The following is a 19,150-nucleotide window of genomic DNA, read 5'->3' as shown; positions in this document are numbered from 1 at the left end:
AAAAACAGTCCCAAAATTTATTTGGAATACTAAAAGACCCAGAATAGCAAAAAAGAATTTTAAGCCAAAAAAAATATGCTGGAGGCATCACAATACCTGACTTCAGATTATACTACAAAGCTAATAATAACAACAGCTGCATGGAAGGCACACACGGACTGGAATTGTGGCTCAGTACTAGAGCACTTGCCTAGCATGGGCAGGACCCGGGTTTGATTCTCAGGAACACATAAAAATAAAGGCATTAAGTTGTGTCCATCTACACCTAAAAAATAAATATTAAAAAAAAAAAAAAAACAGACACACAGACCAGTGGTACAGAATAGAAGACACAGAGACAAACCCGCACTGAGTCATCTGATTCTTGACAAAGGTGCCAAAACCATTGAAGGAAAGATAGCCTTTTTAACAAATAGTGCCAAGACAACTGATTATCCATATTTGGAATGAAGCTACCTTCTTATCTCTCACCCTGAACAAAAATCAACGCAAAGTGGATCAAAGACCTCAGAATTTGGGGCTGGGGATGTGGCTCAAGCGGTAGCGCGCTCGCCTGGCATGCGTGCGGCCTGTGTTCGATCCTCAGCACCACATACAAAGATGTTGTGTCCGCCAATAACTAAAATAAATATTAAAAAATTCTTTTTCTCTTAAAAAAAAAAAAAGACCTCAGAATTTGACCAGAAACTATGCAACTCCCAGAAGAAAACATAAAGTCCATGCTCCAGTTTTTAGGCACAGTCAACAATTTTCTCAGTAAGACCCCTAAAACTCAGGAAATAATGCCAAAAGTTAATAAATGAGATAGCGTCAAATTAAAAGGCTTCTGCAAAGGAAACGATTTGGAATGTGGATAAATAACACACTGAATGGGAGGATATCTTTTCTAGCTACTCTTCTAACAGATTATTAATATCTAGAACATAAAGAGATCAAAAAACTTTACACCAAAAAAATCAAATGACCCAATTAATGGGCAAATTAATTAAACATACACTTCTCAAAAGAAGAAATATAAATGGCCAACAAATACATGAAAAAATATTCAATATCATTAGCAATTAGGGAAATGGAAATCAGAATTACACTGAGGTTCATCTCATACCAGTCAGAATATCAGTTATCAAGAATGCAAACAATAATATATGCTAGAGAGGATGTGGAGAAAAAGGAATCCATTTACACTATTGGCGGGACTGTAAATTTTACAACCACTGTGGAAATCAGTATGGAGGTTTCTCAAAGTCTAGGCATGGAACCACCATATGCCCCAGCTATACTACTTCTCAGTATTTTTCCTGAAGAATTAAAGTCATGTTACTATAGTGCATATCTGTGTTTCTAGGAGCACAATTCATAATAGCCAAACTATAGAACCAGCCCAGGTGTCCATCAACAGATGTTTTATATATGTTTTATTCAGCTATAAAGAAAAAATGCAATTATAGCAGTTGCAGGAAAATGGATGGAATTAGAGACCATCATAATAAGTGAAATAAGTCAAACCCAGAAGGTCAAGGATTACATGTTTTCTCTCATGGGGAAGCTAGAGAGGAAAAAGGAAAAAAGGTGGGGTAGATCTCCTAAAAATCAAAGGGACATCAGTAGTGGAAAGGGACCAAGGGGTTGGAAGCCCAGAGGTAGGAGGGAAGTGCTGGGGGTTGATACTGACCAAATTATGTTTTTATGTGTTTGTATTAATATGTAATAACAAATCCCATCAACATATACAACTATAATGTGCCAATAAAAATTTCAAGAAAAAATAAATACTGCTCTGTGCAGTGGCATGCACCTGTAACCCTAATAGCCCAGAAGGCCACTAATCCCAGTGATCGAGGAGGTCAGGACATGAGGATCATGAGTTAAGAGCCAGCCTCAGCAACTTAGCAAGACCCTATTTCAAAACAAAAAACAGAAAGGCCTGGGGATGTGGCTCAGTGGTTAAGTATCCCTGGGTTCAATCCCTGGTATCAAAAAACAAAAACAAAAAAACCCAACAAATACTGCAAAGCAAGTAGTGTTTTCCTGTGTACAGATGGACAAACTGAGAGAAGTTAAAGAACTTTTCCTTTGCTGAACAGTTAGCAATGGCTAACTCATTTTAGACTGGCCTTGAGCTTATGATTCTCCTGAATAGCCGATATTTTAAGTGTGCACCATGACACTAGACTCTTAATCTTTAAGTTTGAACTCAAGTTTTATATCTTCTTTTATATCATTTCCCATTTACTCCAGATACATTTTTCTTATTGTTTGAAATTCCTAGAGTGATTTGTTCCCTCATTCATTAAGTAGTATTTGAATGGCAAGTGGTGATAGTGGGAAATCTTATCTTTGGCCTTTGGATCCCTCACTTATTCCTGTTGGTATAACAATTTCTGGCACTTGGGTAATGCTGAGTAAATGTTTACTGAAAGACTTATTTTTCATTGCTGAAATTAGGAAGATACTGCCCCTTGACAAAGTCATAGAAATTGTATTGGACTCCCATGTTCTTAATTTCCCAATTGGGAACAGTGCACAAAATGTGGTAATTCCTTTTTTTCTTCTTGTCAGACATTTCTTTCCCCCACAGACAATTGTTTCTTTGATTTAGAAAGGTAATAAAATGTAAATTTCTGAAAATACTTGAAGGATCATTTGAAAATATGTAATATATGTAATGTAAGTAATAAATTTGTAATATATGTGGGATGTGTAACTACTCTTAATAGGACATTAATTATTAGGTACCACATTCAGTTTATCTTATGGCATAAAACTGTTTAAGATTATTCTGTAAATGTTGATTTTTTTTTTCATTTTCCTATTAAACATCTTTAATTTGCTATTGGGAAGTAGTCCTTATGAACTTAGTTTGTTTAAAACCCTACACTTTATTTCATCAAAGTGGATTGCCATTTGGATTTGAGAGGGAGTCTCATAGTGGGAAGAAGATAGGCTTTGGAGTTTGACCTGGAATTGAATCCTGGTCCTGTCATTTAGCTGTTATATGAGCTTGCATGGATTTATTAACCTTTGTTTGCCTCATGTACTTTATCTATAAATGGGTAAAATGACCTTGCCTTTTGGGATTTCCTAAAGATTAAATAGTAGCACATAAAGTTCCCAGCATGGGTAGGTACTCAACAAATTTAAGCAGCTGCTGTGTGATCTCTCAGAATGTGCTTTGCTCATTGCTCATTTGTTTTTCCTCTCTTCATTTTCAATGTCTGGTTTCTTTCCTATTCCCCTGACTTGCCTCTTATCCTTTATATTCTTCTGTGTGTATGTGGCAAGGGTAGGGGATGGGAATTTAATCCAGGGATTTTCTACCACTGTTGTATATTCCCAGCCCTTTAAATTTGAACTCAAGTTTTATATCTTCTGTCAACTAGTTCAGAGTAATAGCCCATTTCTTTCTTTTTTTTTTTTTTTTTTTTGGACACTTTGCCTCTACCACTCAGCATTTGCTGTGTCATTTACATGTTAATATAAATGTTTCATCTTCTCAGTTGGTAATACTAATTAATAGTCAACTTGGAATAAATACTATTTGTAAGTGAGAATGATTCTTTAAGGTAGGCATTTAAAAATTACCCTTCTATACTGTCTCTTGTTTCAGAGTTCTTAGACCATTAATATATTATGAAAGGTAAATATTGTTTCCTGGGAAGACTTGGTGTTGATTTATAGTTCCTTACATATCTGAATTTTTTTTAAACTTATTTCAGGAAAATATTAAGATAACATGACAAATGTAATGAAACTATGAAAATGGGCTGTTGGATGGTATAGAACATTACGCTTACTTGGATTTCTCTATTTCAGGATCATAAAGATGAAGTAACTTGTGTAACATACAATTGGAATGATTGCTACATTGCTTCTGGATCTCTTAGTGGTGAAATTATTTTGCATAGTGTAACCACTAATATATCTAGTACTCCTTTTGGCCATGGTAGTAACCAGGTATAGTATGGCAATATGGGTTTATTCAAAATGAAGTTGATAACATAGGTTTTAAAATTATTTTACATAAGATGATGAATTTATGTTTAAAACATTTTTATATGTCTTAAATTTGTATTTAGCTTGCTTAAAACATTTCTAGATAGTTTTTGATGGTGATGTTTAAAATGTTAAAATTATTTAATACATAATAGATTAGGGTACTTACCCAAATTTGATTATGCAATTAAATAGTTGCATACTTCTAGAATATAACTGTATTTAATAAAATACAACTAGCCGTTAGTAGGTTAAGCCTAAATATGGATTTTAATCTTTGATGGCATATATGTCTTATATAAGAGTATTGCATACTTCAGGCTGTCGGCTCCAAGACAGATACTTATGTTCATAAATAGCATAGATGAATTAGTCAGTTTTTTGTTGCTGTGACTAAAATATCTGAGAACAACTACTTAGAGGAGGAAAAGATTATTTTGGCTTATGGTTTGAGAGATCTCAGTTTGTAGTCAGTTGACTATATTGCTGTGGGCCTGAGGTTAGGTTGAACATTGTGGCTGAAGGAAATAGTAGAGGAAAGTGGTTCAGCTCATGGCTGCCAGGAAGCAGAGAAAGAATGAGAGTTGAGTGCACAAGAGCAAGTGGATGAACCAGTGACAAAATATAATTCCCAAGGTCCAGCCTACTTCCACCAGCCATGCCCCCTTTGCCTAGTCACCACCCAGTAATCTGTTCAGTGGTTAGGTTACAGCTCTCAAAATTTGATCATTTCACCTTGGAATATGCCTGCATTGCCACTTCAGGGGACATTTCACATCCAAACTGTAACAGTAGGTATGGGATAGTTGTGTTTAGGCAGAGGGCAATGGAGTTTTAGTTTCTTTTTTCTTAAATGTGTTAAAGAATCAAAATTTATGAGAGCTAGTCACTCTTGGAAAACAGTTTATTAAACATTATTTGAATAATATTAAGTGTTTAAGGAAAACTTATTGGATATTTAAATTGTACAGAAAAAAGATTTTTCAAGTTTCTATTAGGAATGAAGGAGATATATATCAATACCTCATAATACCATGTTTATAATAATCTTGGATTCACAACAGGTGAGAGAAAGCTATCTGGGAATAAAATTAGGAAAATTAAAGGGGTTAAATTAAGCTGGGTTAATTTTTGTTTTTGCTAAGGCATTATAATCTGTCCTTTTGGCAGGTTTTTGATGCTGATTTAGGCTAGATAAACTTTTCACATGTCCACATTATGGTTGGAACCATGGCTTGTATCTCTGTTTTTATTTTGTTGTCCAGCTTCATGTATTACATGAAAAAGATGCTGGATATAATATGTGAATGTATGAATTCATTTAGAGATGGAAGAGATGTAGTAGGCTGATATAGAACTTTGGGAAAGGATGTTTGATAATAGAGAAAATAACAACAAGGAGAAAGGAAAGTACATAGACTTTAATATAGGACTGGTATGGGAAAAGATGAATATTGTTGTTAAGATTTGAATGCCAGACACAAGATTTGGCTTTTGTTTTGGAAGGATTTAGGGAAACTAATCAGAGTGTTTAATTGAAAATATCTGAACTAAAAAATAAGTTTTTGGAGATAATCTCATTTCCTTCATTTTATGGATGAGGATGTGATATTTTTTTTTACAGACATGTTTCTTATAATGTTAGTATTGTCATAAAAATTGTGTTTTGTTTTTGTGGTTGTTTTGTATGTATTTTGATAATGAAAACAAAGTCTAAGTTTAAAAATTTTGAAATTATTGTGAAAAAATTAATATACAGTGATCAAATGTCATAGGAAATACAGTAATTTTTTGCTTTTTTGTATTAGAAGCATGGCAGATTTATGAAATTTGGACTGGCTTTTTAGTAGCATCAAATTAGATCAGGTACTACTATGTCTATTCTTATAGTTTAGTTTTTATTGTGTGTTGGTATAGTTTTCTTATTAAAACAAAACATAGAGGAATATTCCTAAAGATACGAGGCTTGTTTTTATGTGAAAGATTTTAGCTTTTTTATTTGAGAAATAACATACATGTAATAAAGTATGTATATCTTGAGTGTACAGCTTGATGAATTTTTATGTTTACTTAAAGCTGTATAAATACTAACAAAAAAAATACTAACAAAATCAAGATACAGACTATTTGCAGCATACCAAAGACTCTTATGTTTTCCAGTCATGTTTCATAAATCATGTGCCTAGTTTCTTTTAATCATGTTTGCTTTGTTGCATGAATTAGTAGTTCACACTCTTTTAATACTGTTTGAATGGGCCTTCATTTATTTATGCAGTGCATAGTAGATGGGTGTGTCAGTTGCTTCCAGTTTTAACTATTATCAGAAAGTTACTGTTGATATTCTTGTACAAGTCTTGGTTTAGACATATGTCTTTGTTTCTCATAGGTAAATACCCAGAAGTAGAATTGCTTGGTTGTAGAGTAGGCATATAATTTTATTTTATGTAAAATTATCCAAAAGTTTTAGGAAGACCTTGTGCCATTTTACGCTTCTACTAGCAGTGCATATGAGATTTAGTTATTCCACAATTTTGTTAATAGTTTGTGTTGTATACCTTAAATTTTGCCACTTTGATGGTTGTGTGTGGTATATAATGTGGCTTTGATTTGCATTTCTCTACGTTGAACTCATTTTCATATATATTCCTTTGTGAACTGACTGTTGAAGACTTGTTTACTTTTGCATTGGATTATTTGAGTTTTATGCATTTATAATTTTGTACTTATTCCAGATTGTCAATTTTTGGATGTACTTTAGTCATATCCTATTTTCTTAATTTAATTGGCTCATATTAATTATACAGAGTGATGAGTTTTATTGTGGCATATTTATATAGGCATATAAATAATCTGATCAGTTTCACTCCCTAGTATCTCCCCTTACCCTCCTCTCCTCTTTCCCACTTATCTTCTTCCTTGACCCCCGTGGTCTCCATTTTACTCTCATGACATCCATTTTTTTCTTTTTTTTCCCCCCCCTTCTTGCTTCCACATGAGAGAAGACATACTGTACTTATTTGTCTTCTCAATCTGGCTTATTTCAGTTAACATGATCCTCTGTAGACGGATCCCTTTTCCTGCAGATGACATAATTTCAGTTTTCTTGATGGCTTGATAAAGTTCCATTGTGTGCATATACTACATTTTCATTATCCTTTTAGCAGCAGATACCTAGGCTGGTTCTATAATTTGGCTATTGTGAATTGTGTTGTGATAAGCACGAGTATGTCTGTATTTCTAGAGTAAGCTGACTTCAATTCTTTTGCATAAATATTGAGGAGTGGTATAGGTAGATCATGGTTCAGTGTTTAGTTTTTTAGAAACCTCCATACCAATTTCCAAAGTGGCTATATTAATTTACATTCTCAGCAAAATGTAGAAGAGTTCCTATATTCTTTTTTTAATTATTATTATTTTTTAGCTGTAGGTGGACACAGTGCCTTTATTATATTAGTATGTGATGCTGAGGATTGAACCCAGTGCCTCACACATGCTAGTGAACAGTTTACCACTGAGTTACAACTCTAGCCACCGCCCCCCACCCATTCTTGACTGCATTTATTGTTATTTATGCTTGTCATTCTGACTGGAGTGAAGTGGAATCTCAATGTAGTTTTTAAGAAAAATAATTTTTTTAGTTGTAGATGGACACAATCTATTTATTTGTTTATTTATTTATTTATTTAATGTGGTTTGAGGCTCGAACCCAGTGCCTGACACCTGCTAGGTAAGTGCTCTACCACTGAGCTACAACCCCAGCCCCTCTATGTAGTTTTGATTTACATTTCTCTGATGGCCAAAGAAGTTGAACTTTTTCATGTAATTATTGGCCATTTCTACTCGTTCTTTTGCCAAGTGTTTAGTTCATTTGTCCATTTATTAAATGGGTTATTTGTTTTTTTGCTGTTGAGCTTTTTTAGTTCTTTATATATTCTGTACATGAATCATTTGTTGGAAGAGTAGCTAGCAAAGTTTTTCTGCCATTCTGTGGGCTGTCTCTTCACTCTGTTGTTTCCTTGGCTGGGCAGAAGCTTTTTCAGTTGATGGCATCCCATTTACTGATTCTTCATCTTATTTCTTGAGCTACAGGAGTTATATTCAGGAAGTTGTTGCCTATAATTTTATTTTGAAGTGTTGATCCTACATTTCACTTCCAACACTTGTAAAGTTTCTGGTCTTACACATAGGTATTTCATACATTTTGAGTTCACTTTTGTATAGAGTAGGAGATGGGGATCTAGTTTCATTCTTCTACATATGGATATCCAGTTTTCCTAGCACCATTTGTCTAAAAGGCTGTCTTCCCCAATGTGTTTTTTGGTGTCTTTGTTAAGAAGTAGATGACTATTGCTTTGTGGGTTTGTCTTTGCGTCCTCTGTTCTGTTCTGTTGATCTATGTGTGTTCATGCCAGTACCATGCTGTTTTTGTTACTATGGCTGTGCAGTATAATTTGAAATCAGGTACTGTGATACCTCCAGAATTGTTCATTTTGCTCTGAATTGTTTTAGCTATTCTAGGTCTTTTGTTCTTCCTTATGAATTTTAGTATTGTTATTTTCTAGTTCCGTGTAGAATGTCATCAGAATTTTGATGGGAATTGCATTGACTCAGTAGATCACTTTAGGTAATATGGCCATTTTAATATTAATTCTTCCTGCTTATGAACAAGGGTTGTCTGTCTTTTCACGTCTTTCTTTTTAATTTCTTTCTTCCAGCTGTGGTTTATCTTTTTACTCTTATAATATCTACACACACACGCACACACCCCGCCATGGACAGACGTTCTTAAATTTAATTGGGTCTAGTTTGTTATTCTTGTCTTTTATGGTTGCTGTTTTTTTGTGTCCTCTTGAAGAATCTTACCTTCCCCACCTTTGGAAGATACTATTTTAACAATGTTGAGAGGTGGGACCTTTAAGAGGGGATTAAGTCATGAAGACTCTGGGCTTATGAATGGATTTAGGCCATTATTAGGAGAGTAACTTTCTATTAAAAGAGTAAGTTTGGCCCCCTTTCCTTTTTGTTCTCCCTTTCTGCATACTCCTTGTACAAATTCTCTTTCCCTTTCATCTTCTACTATAGGATGATACAGTAAGAAGGCCCTATAGGATGATACAGCAAGAAGGCCCTTGTCCTTAAACTTCCTAGCTTCTAGAACTGTGAATAATAAATTTCTTTGCTTTATAAATTACCTGATCTCTGATATTCTGTCACAGCAGCACAAAATAAATCAAGACACTGTCCTTTGTTTTCTCATAGAAGCTTTATTGTTTTAGCTTTCTCATTTATGTCTGTTATCCGTTTCAAATAGTGTATGGTGTAAAATAGGGTTCTGTTTTTCCTGTAGATATCTAATTGCAATAGAACTATTCATTGCAAAGACTGACCCATTGCCAATGAATTACAGTAATGCCTTCTTACAAAACTGGTAATTAGATGTTAGTTTCTAGACACTATTTGTTCTATTGATCTAGTTGACTGACTTATATGAATCTAGAATCTCATTGTTTTGGATATTGTAGCTCTATGGTATGTCTTGATACTTCTAAATTTGCTTGACTATTTCTGGGTCCTTTGCGTTTCTATCTGAATTTTAGATTCAGCATGTCTGTTTCTATAAAAAAAAAGTGTTTGAATTTTGATTGGGATTATATTGGATCTGTGGACTAATTTAGGAAGAGCTATCTTAAAATTCTTGATCATAATATAAATATGGTTTAACTTGGCATTTATATAAACCTTCCTTAATTTTTCTAAGTAGTGTTTTGTTTTCACTGAAGGAAGTCTTAGAGATGTTTTGGTAGATTTATTTGATTTTTTGATGGTACAGTATAATTGTTTTTACTATTAAATTTTATTTGCCACTTCTTTGTGGCTGAGATACAGAATTTTAGTAAGTATTCGTATATTGCTCTTTTATCTAGGAATCCTGCTAAATTCACTTAATAGTTTGGCAGTTTTGATTATTTTTGAAGAATTTGTAATTTTTTTTTTACACTTTGCAGTTTTTATACTCGCATGCTTTCTGTAAATAGCAGTTATTTTCTTACTTCCCTATCTTTACACATGTTGTTTCTTTTTCTTTATTGCATTGACTAGAATTTCCAATACAGTGTTGAATAGACTTTGTAATAGTGGATGTTCTTGTTTCATTGCCAAATTCAGGAAGAAATATTCACATTTCACTACAAAGCATGATTTGAATTGCAAAGTTTCTTTGCAGAATTATCTTTTCTCTTACTAAAGTGGTGTTTATTGTTCTTGGCTTATGTGGGCAAAATTTACTACTTATTTTGGACATTTTTAAGTCATTCAATCAAATTATTCACAATCTTCCATTTCTGTAGCCTATATATACTAGATGAAACTTCTGTTTATCTTTTGCTGCTTTTATTCTTATTTTTACCTTTTAGAATGAATCAAGAAAACACTATAGGTATTATTTCTTGTTACTTTTTATTACCTTTTACATTTAAATGAAATTATTAAATTAAAAAAAACATACACATGGCTTTTTTCCCTGTAGAATTTTACAATTTAACACTTTGCTGATTATGTTGTAAGTACTGACTAAATACTGGGGATATGACTTTGAATATGACATAGTTTGCATTTTAGTAGTAGCAATTAGTAATGGACAGTTAACCAGATAATACAAATGTTATGAAAATAGTAAATAGTAGAGTTCCAAGGGAACCTGACCTTTTGGGGAAGAAGTCGGGAACAGCAGATTTAAAAAAAAATTTTTTTAGATATAGGTAGACACAATACCTTATTTTATTTATTTCATTTAAATGTAAAAGGTAATAAAAAGTAACCAGAAATAATACCTACAGTGTTTTCTTGATTCAGCTCCGTTATCCCTAGTTTTTCTAGTGTTTTGAACATAAAGGGGTGCTATATTTTATTGAATACTTTTCCTGCATCTATCGAGATGATTATATGATTCTTATCTTTAAGTCTATTGATGTGATGAATTACATTTATTGATTTCCGTATGTTGAACCAACCTTGGATGAACCCCACTTGATCCTGGTGGCACCGTCTTTTTGATATGTTTTTGTGTTCAATTTGCCAGAATTTTATTGAGGTGTTTACATTTATGTTCATTAGAGATATTGGTCTGAAGGGTTTTTTTTTGTTTTTTTTTTAATGTATCTTTGCCTGGTTTTGGAATCAGCGTAATATTGGCCTCATAGAATGAGTTTGGAATTGCTGCCTTTTTTTCTATTTCCTGAAATCGTTTGAAGAATATTGGTGTTCTTCTTTAAAGGTCTTGTAGAACTCGGCTGTGTATCCATCTGGTCCTGGGATTTTCTTGGTTGGTAGGCTTCTGATGGTGTCTTCTGTTTTGTTGCTTGAAATTGATCTGTTTAAACTGTGTATATCATCCTGATTGAATTTGGGCAAATCATATGACTCTAGAAATTTGTCGATGCCTTTAATATTTCCTATTTTATTGGAGTACAAGTTTTCAAAATAATTTCTAAATATCTTCTGTATTTCTGTAGTGTTTGTTGTGATATTACCTTTTTATCACGTATCTTACTAATTTGAGTTTTCTCTCTCCTTCTCTTTGTTAGCATGGCTAAGGGTTTGATAATTTTATTATTTTTTTTCAACTTTTTTTTTTTTTTTTTTTTAGTTGGACACAATCCTTTATTTATTTATTTTTATGTGGTGCTAAGGATCGAACCCAGGGCCTCGCACATGCTAGGCGAGCACTCTATCGCTGAGCCACAACCCCAGCCCCTAATTTTATTTATTTTTTTCAAAGAACTAACATTTTGTTTTGTTAATTTTTTCAATTTTTTTTTTTTTTTTTTTTTTGCTGTTGTTTCAATTTCATTGATTACAACTCTGATTTTAACTATTTTCTATCTTCTAGTGCTTTTGGTGTTGATTTGTTCTTCTTTTTCTAAGGTTTTGAGATGTAATGTTAGGTCATTTATTTGTTGACTTTTTCTTCTTTTTAGAATGAACTCCATGCAATGTACTTTCCTCTTAGAACTGCCTTCATAGTGTCCCAGAGATTTTGATATGTTGTATCAGTGTTCTCATTTACCTCTAAGAATTTTTTAATCTCCTCCTTGATGTCTTTTGCAACCCATTGTTCTTTTAATATCTTATTATTTAGTCTCCAGGTGTTGAAGTAGTTTTTATTTTTAATTTTGTCATTGATTTCTAGTTTCTAATTTCATTCCATTATGATGGGATAGAAGGCAGGGTGGTTTTTTTACTTTTTTTATTTGTTAAGAGTCTCTTTGTGGCATAATATATGGTCTGTTTTATAGAAGGATCCATGTGCTGCTGAGAAGAAAGTATATTTGCTTGTTGAAGGATGAAATATTCTATAATATAATATAGAATTATGTCAGTTAAGTCTTAAGTTATTGATTGTATTATTGAGTTCTATAGTTTCTTTGTTCAGCTTTTATTTGGAAGATCTATCCAGTGCTGAAAGAGGTGTGTTAAAGTTACACAAAATTATTGTGTTGTGGTCAATTTCACTCTTGAACTTGAGAAGAATTTGTTTGATGAACATAGCTGCTCCATTGTTTGGGGCATATTATATTTATAATTGTTATGTCTTATTTGTGTATGGTTTCCTTGAGCAATATGAAATGTCCTTCTTTTATCCCTTTTAATTAACTTTAGCTTGAAGTCTACTTTATTTGATAACGAGGATGGAAACCCCTGCTTGCTTCCACAGACCGTGTGAGTGGTATGATTTTTCCCAACCTTTCACCTTCAGTCTGTGGAAGTCTTCCTACAAGATGAGATAAGTCTCCTGGAGGCAGCATATGTTGGATCTTTTTTTTTTTTTGATCCAATCTGCTAGCCTGTGTCTTTTGGTGAGTTTAGGCATTAACATTCAGGGTTATTATTGAGACATGATTTGTATTCCCAGCCATTTTTGTTATTTAACTTGAACTTGGTATCTCCTTTGATTAGTTTTTCTTTAGTGTAATACCTCCCTTCTGCTGATTTTCATTGTTGTTTTTCATTTCCTCTTCATGGAATATTTTCTCAAGGATTGTAGTGCAGGTTTTCTAGCTGTAAATTCTTTTAATTTTTGTTTATCATGGAAGATTTTTATTTCATCATCGAATTTAAAGTTTAATTTTGCTGGATACAAGATTCTTGGTTGGCATTCATTTTCTTTCAGAGCTTGATATATGTTGTTCCACAATCTTCTAGCTTTCAGGGTGTGGTTTGAAAAATCTGCACATAATCTGATTGTTTTCCTCCAATGTAATCTGATTCCTTTCTCTTTTGGCTTTTAATATTCTCTCCTTATGTATGTTAGGCATTTTCACTATTACGTGCCTCAGTGTGGAAATCTATTATGATTTTGTACATTTGGCGTCCTTGTAAGCCTCTTGAATTTGGTTTTCCAATTCATTCTTCATATTTGGAAAATTTTCTGATATTATTTCATTCAATAGATTGTTCATTCCTTTGGTTTGGAACTCTATACCTTCCTCTATCCCAATAACTTTTTCAGTTTCTTAAATTTAAAAAGTATTTATAAAAATTTAAAGTTTGTAAAAAATTGACTTTTTAAAATTCAAATTACTGTTACTGAGCCCAACTTCTATATTGCTCAGTTTTATTATAGATAGGATCTGAGTTGTTAAAAAAAATAGTAGGACATTTCTGTGATTAAATTGAAATTTTACATACTTTTGTTTCTTTGAACAATCAAGGATTTGAAATCTTTGATAATTATCAGATTGGTTTCTTGGTAAAAATGACAAGTCCTTGTAGTTTCACTGAATCTACATCAGACTGAATTTTATATCAGAAAGAAGATTGCCTGAATATATGTAGAATTCTACTTTGAAATGTCTGGGCCGAATTGAAGCTATTAGTTTTATGTGGAATGCAGTGTCTTTCTGCAAGGTAAAATGAACCTTGTTGCTCCTTACAGAAATGATGGGGCTGACTGACTGCTTAGACCATAATTGCGTGTCAGTGTTTGGCAAGTTCAGCAGCTTAGGCTTGAAAAAAGGTTAACCTGTGTTGTCTTTCTCAAATTGTTGCATTTTCCAAAGCAGTTAAAAAGGTAGATCTACTTTATTGATTCTTTGGATTTAAAAAAAAAAAAAAACTTTACATATAACAGGATGAGATTCTGTGAGATTTTAAATGTATTACAATATATGTTAAATCCATTTACTTTTCAAGTGTATTTTTTGCTTTTTTATGTATAGATAACCCATTTGAGTACAGAGTCTATTAAATGCAAATAAGTACTAATTAAATTTTTAAAATAATTATTATTTTATCAGAGTAAATTTAGGGCTGGGCATATAACGTGGGAGAGCATATATGCAAGACCATGGGTTTGATCCCCAGCAGTGCCAAAAAGAAAAGAAAAATTCTAATTTGATTTATTTGGTTAATTGATATGTTTATACCTGAATTGTTTATACTCAAAATATTTCACTACAAAGCTTTATATCTAATATCGGTCCTCTTTAAGTTTTATATGGAAACATGAGTGTAATTTACATTGGGATAGAAGTGTTTGCATAGCATGTTCTTTATTTTATTGCTGTATTTCTTTAGTATTTGTATGTACTTGCCTGGCCTATATATTATGTTCTTGAACAATTTATAATTGACATGTGGTCAATTAGGGCTTTGCTAAGTTACTGAGGCTGGCCTCAAACTTGTTGGCCTTCCATGTTACTGGGATTATAAGTGTACACCACAGTGCCTGGCTATGTTTTTCTCTTAATGACTGATTTTATTCCATTTGTGTCTTCCAGACTTTTTTTTAGTGGGAAGTTATTTGTTTTCTTCTATAGTCATTCTCTTTGTCTAATCCTGTTTCTGCCTTTTTCTCATTAGTGAATGCTCATATTAGTCTTCACAACCAATTTTTAATGATTATAGATATCTTATTGTTTAGTATAACAGTTTACGTAAACATTCCTCTGTTACTTTAGATATTTTCCAAATTTTTATAATCAGAACAGACACCATATTAATATTGTTTCCATAAGTACATCTCTTCTGCTTCAGACTTTCTTTCAAGGTTCTAATTCTTTCAGTGTATTTCGTTTTCTTTCCAAGGGGAGCTTAAGTGTGTTATTCTCTTATATTTGATCTCAAATGTTTAATAATTTATTTTTTTCTTTATAAATCACTTTTTTTCCTCTATATGAGTCCCCCCACTTTGAAGTCCACTAATTTTACTATAACGTGTGCTGGAGCTGGTCATTCTGTGCTGCTATTCTTACGTATATAGTATGTGTAGTTTCATATCTTTTTTTGAATTTTAGGAAAATTTTCTTCAGTTATAGCTTTTGTATTTGTTGTTTTTCCCTATCTTTGTCATATTGTTGTTGTTGGATATCTTTGCTTATTTTCAGTTGTCTTTTTTTCCTAAATTCTTTTTGATTTTTAAAAATTTCTTTTTACTTCTAGATATTCTCTGTTATGTTTGTTCATTCTTGTATTTCTTCTAAATTAGCCTTCATTTTTAAAGAGAATTTTAAAAATTTTAATTCTTTTTCAAGTTCTTATATCTCATTTTTTAGTTTTCTAGCTAACTTATGTTTTAAAGGGTCTTGTGTCATTTTGTTGTCCTTTTGGCTATCAGTTGAGAATGTCTTCTTGTTTTCTTTGTTCTCACAGTAATTATATGTGGAGTGTATCTCTGAAATTAGTTTCCTTGAACTTCTAGACAGAGATGGGGTTCAGGGTATGTAATTTCACAGAGCTCCCTTTAAGCTAGGTTTCTTAAAAAAAAAAAAGTGTTAGCTTGCTTTCTGGGGTTCCCTGGTTTGTTCTATTTCTCCAACTGAATGTGAACTTTTGTTTTTTTTCTGTTGCTTCAGCTTGCCCAGGTTTACTTCTGCTCCCAGCAGTCTCCTCAGTGACAGGGAGGCACTTTGGCTGATAATTTTGGGGATTCACAAGGTCTAAACTGCTGTAGCCCTTCAGAACTTTCATAGACCTGAAAAGACCTGGTAATATAATGGGTATTACTGGTTAGAGTTGAAATTTGCCACCACGCTTTTCTGTAAATACTGTATGGCTTTGTTTTCAGATCTGTTTCAAACTTCACATTATTTCCCTCTGTTTTTTTTTTTTTTTTTTTTAATATAGACACTACCATGAAGGACTCCTCATGGCTGTTAATTGACCTGCCAGCATGTTTTGGGGGGAATTAATGTAGATGTATGACTGTCTAGTTTTATTGTAAATATACATGGAATTTTAGTTCTATCTACTTTATTATCTGTCTGTTAAGCACAGACACATGCACATACCCCTTACATTCTGTATGGGGGTGGGGGTCCTTTAAGACCCCAGTAGAAGAATTCACAAGACTCAGTGTATAATCACACAACTATGATTTATTATAATGAAAGGATATAGAGCAAAATCAGTAAAGAGAAAATGCACATGGGGGAAGTCCACGGGAAACTAAGTGTGAGCTTCCGAGAATCATCTCCCCAACAACATGTAGGGGTGGAGGGAATGTTGTCACACAAAACCTTCGTCGGTGGTGGCCCAATGAAAGCTCAGTTAGTCCAAGTAGCTGAGGGGCAAAGCAGAGGTATAGAAAGAACCTTATTACCACAATCTGCCTGGTTGATTGGAAGATGGCTGTACTATCACCATTGTCCAGGGACCATACCTGCAAGTGAAGGGCTTATGTAGGAAATTTAAGGAAGTGTTTCTTCAGCCACAGATGGGTGGCACCAAAATATTCACTAATCCTACAGTGGTCTATTTTCTGATATTATCTGACAGTTATCAGATGTTTTGGCTTGTGTATATCTGCAGAAAGATTATTGATGAGAAGGCCTTATGATAATGTTTCCCTTGTTTCCTTTTTCTGGAATAAAAGCTCTTAATGTCTTATTTAGAATTTAAAAAGCTAGGGAAAGAAAACAAAACTCAAGTTTACAAAGGACAATTTGCAGAGGACAAGTTAACTCACTAGGTAGCTTCACTTTCTGCCCTTTGAAGGTTCAGTAGATTGAATTTGCTGAAATAAACATCCGATAACAGGAGAGGTAAGAATGAAAACTGAGTACCCAATAACTGAGTAGATTTAGAAGCTTATATACCCTTCTTTAAATGAGAGAAGTGGGGACCATAGGGCTTTCTGAGAGAATAAATGCATTGTGGGGAGAGGAGTGGGTCCAAAGAACAGACAGTTCCTAGGGCAGAGTTCCTCTGGGTTTGGAAGGGGTTAAGACGAGTTATGGAAAGTTGAAAATTGTGCTGTGAACAAAGGCAGTCTCTCAGATGACATCCGCAGAAGGGATGGAAAGTCTGTCCAGTATATATAGTGATGACCTTTAGTTTCTTCTGTGAATAATTTTCCCTGATTAATGAGATTTCCAGGATGATTTTATTCCTTCTGGATGAACTCCTTAGGCAAGGGAACTTAGAGAAAGCCATTCCCTGTAATTCCAGAAAGAGGATCCAGTGATTTGTAGGAGGGGTTTGGAGTAGGTGTTGGGAGGTCAGAGAATCCGGAGGCTGATTCTCTAGTTCAAAGTGCTGAGCGTGTCAAGCCTCAACATTTTCTAAGCATCAACAGAGATAATGTGCTTAATTTTTCCAGCATAAAATTGTGACATTGTATGAAATGTAGGAAAAGCTTGCAAGTAAGTTTTTATTGGAAGCTGGTTATTTAGAAGCTTATATACCCTTCTTTAAATGAGAGAAGTGGGGACCATAGGCACTTAATGAGAGAATAAATGCATTGTGAGTAGATGAGTGGGTCCAAAGAACAGACAGTACCTTAGGGCAGAGTTCCTCTGGGTTGGCAGCCTTCCTCTAATGCAGCCTCTCTGGCTACTCATATATGCCAAAATTCCAGACTCCTGGAAGGAAAGCAGGTATTCATCCATACACGTCATCTTTTGCACAAATAATTTAGGCATAGCGAACCACTCCTATCAGGTATAATGGGAACCTCCCAAAATTCAAGTTCCCAGATGCCAGCCAAGGACCAACCTTGAAAGCAGAACTTGCTAAAGAAGTCTCATGTCTGCTTTTCTGCACACATACATATGAATAGTGGAATTTAAAAAGAGTTTAAAGAAATGCCACTATTATAATCACTATTTCCCAGAATTCTCCAATTAAGATCTTTCTCGAAGCAGAAGAGAAATCTGTTCAGATTTCCATTTTGAAGATGGTGTTGCTACAATACTAAGAAGGATTGCTAGGAAACCATGGAGAGTGGAAGTGGGTTAAACATGTAGTAGCTCAGGTGATAAGAGGTTATCAGCTAGTGCTTTTGAAAGAAGACCTGGGAATCAAGGAAAGGGGAGGGGAAGGAGTCAAAAGGGATACTACATATGTATATTTATGTGTGTATGTATATGTCCACATGCAATATATATACTACACACTAAGACAATAAGAAAATATCATGAATGTATTTTCTTTTCTGTTTCTAAGTCATAAGGGGAGATAAGTCCAGAAAATTTAAATATGTAAAAATTTAAAACCTATGATAGAAAGCAAGAAACAAACATCAGTAAAACTAAAAGGAAATGGGAAAAATATTTATAACCTCTAAGAGTGTTTATGGCCTTATACTAAGATTTGTAAGTTAGTACTTTTAAAAAATCTTAACCCAGTAAAAATAGGCAAAGTGTATTAATGGGCAGTTCACAAAAGGAGAGAGTCAAATGGTCATATTGTTTTTCAACCAGGACCTTTTAAAGCAAGAACAACAATGAGATGCAAATTATTTTGCAAATTAGCTGTTTTTTTTTTTTTTTTTTTTTTAAGAAACTGTAGTAGTCAGGTACTTGGAAATGGAGGTAACTTAAGTGTCCAGCATTATATTATTGATATCAGTTGATTTTTTTGTAGAACTTTTTTTTCTTAAAATAGTTATAATCTTAAAATAAGTGCTTAACAAGTTAAGACTGATGATATAATAGATGTAGAAAGTTCAGAAATGCTATCCTATTAATATTAATACAGGATCAAAGAATAGACATCTATAGAAGTTGGTGTGCTTACTTATGAATCTTTTTAAAAAAATCTTTGTAGGAGCTGGGTGTAATGGTGTACTCAGAAGACTGAAGCAGGAGGATTGCAGTTTTGAGGCCAGCCTGGGCTGACTACTTAACCAGAACCTGTCTCAAAATTTTAAAAACAGAGA

At 33.5% G+C, this 19,150-nt stretch overlaps 1 protein-coding gene across 3 annotated transcripts in view; it reads left to right on the top strand.

The window, feature by feature from the left end:
- Nedd1 (NEDD1 gamma-tubulin ring complex targeting factor) overlaps nt 1-19,150 on the top strand; it is a 53,229-nt gene that overhangs the window by 12,034 nt on the left and 22,045 nt on the right. For all 3 annotated transcript variants that reach the window (XM_026397827.2, XM_077798333.1, XM_026397832.2), the window contains one exon: nt 3,814-3,954. In XM_026397827.2, coding sequence (XP_026253612.1) covers nt 3,814-3,954 — 141 coding nt within the window. The remainder of the gene's footprint in view (nt 1-3,813; nt 3,955-19,150) is intronic.

Source organism: Urocitellus parryii, chromosome 5 (assembly GCF_045843805.1).
Source record: "Urocitellus parryii isolate mUroPar1 chromosome 5, mUroPar1.hap1, whole genome shotgun sequence".
Classification (NCBI taxonomy): Eukaryota; Metazoa; Chordata; class Mammalia; order Rodentia; family Sciuridae; genus Urocitellus; species Urocitellus parryii.
The sequence above is the reverse complement of the archived record's forward strand: the minus strand, read 5'-3'. Positions and strand labels throughout refer to the sequence as shown.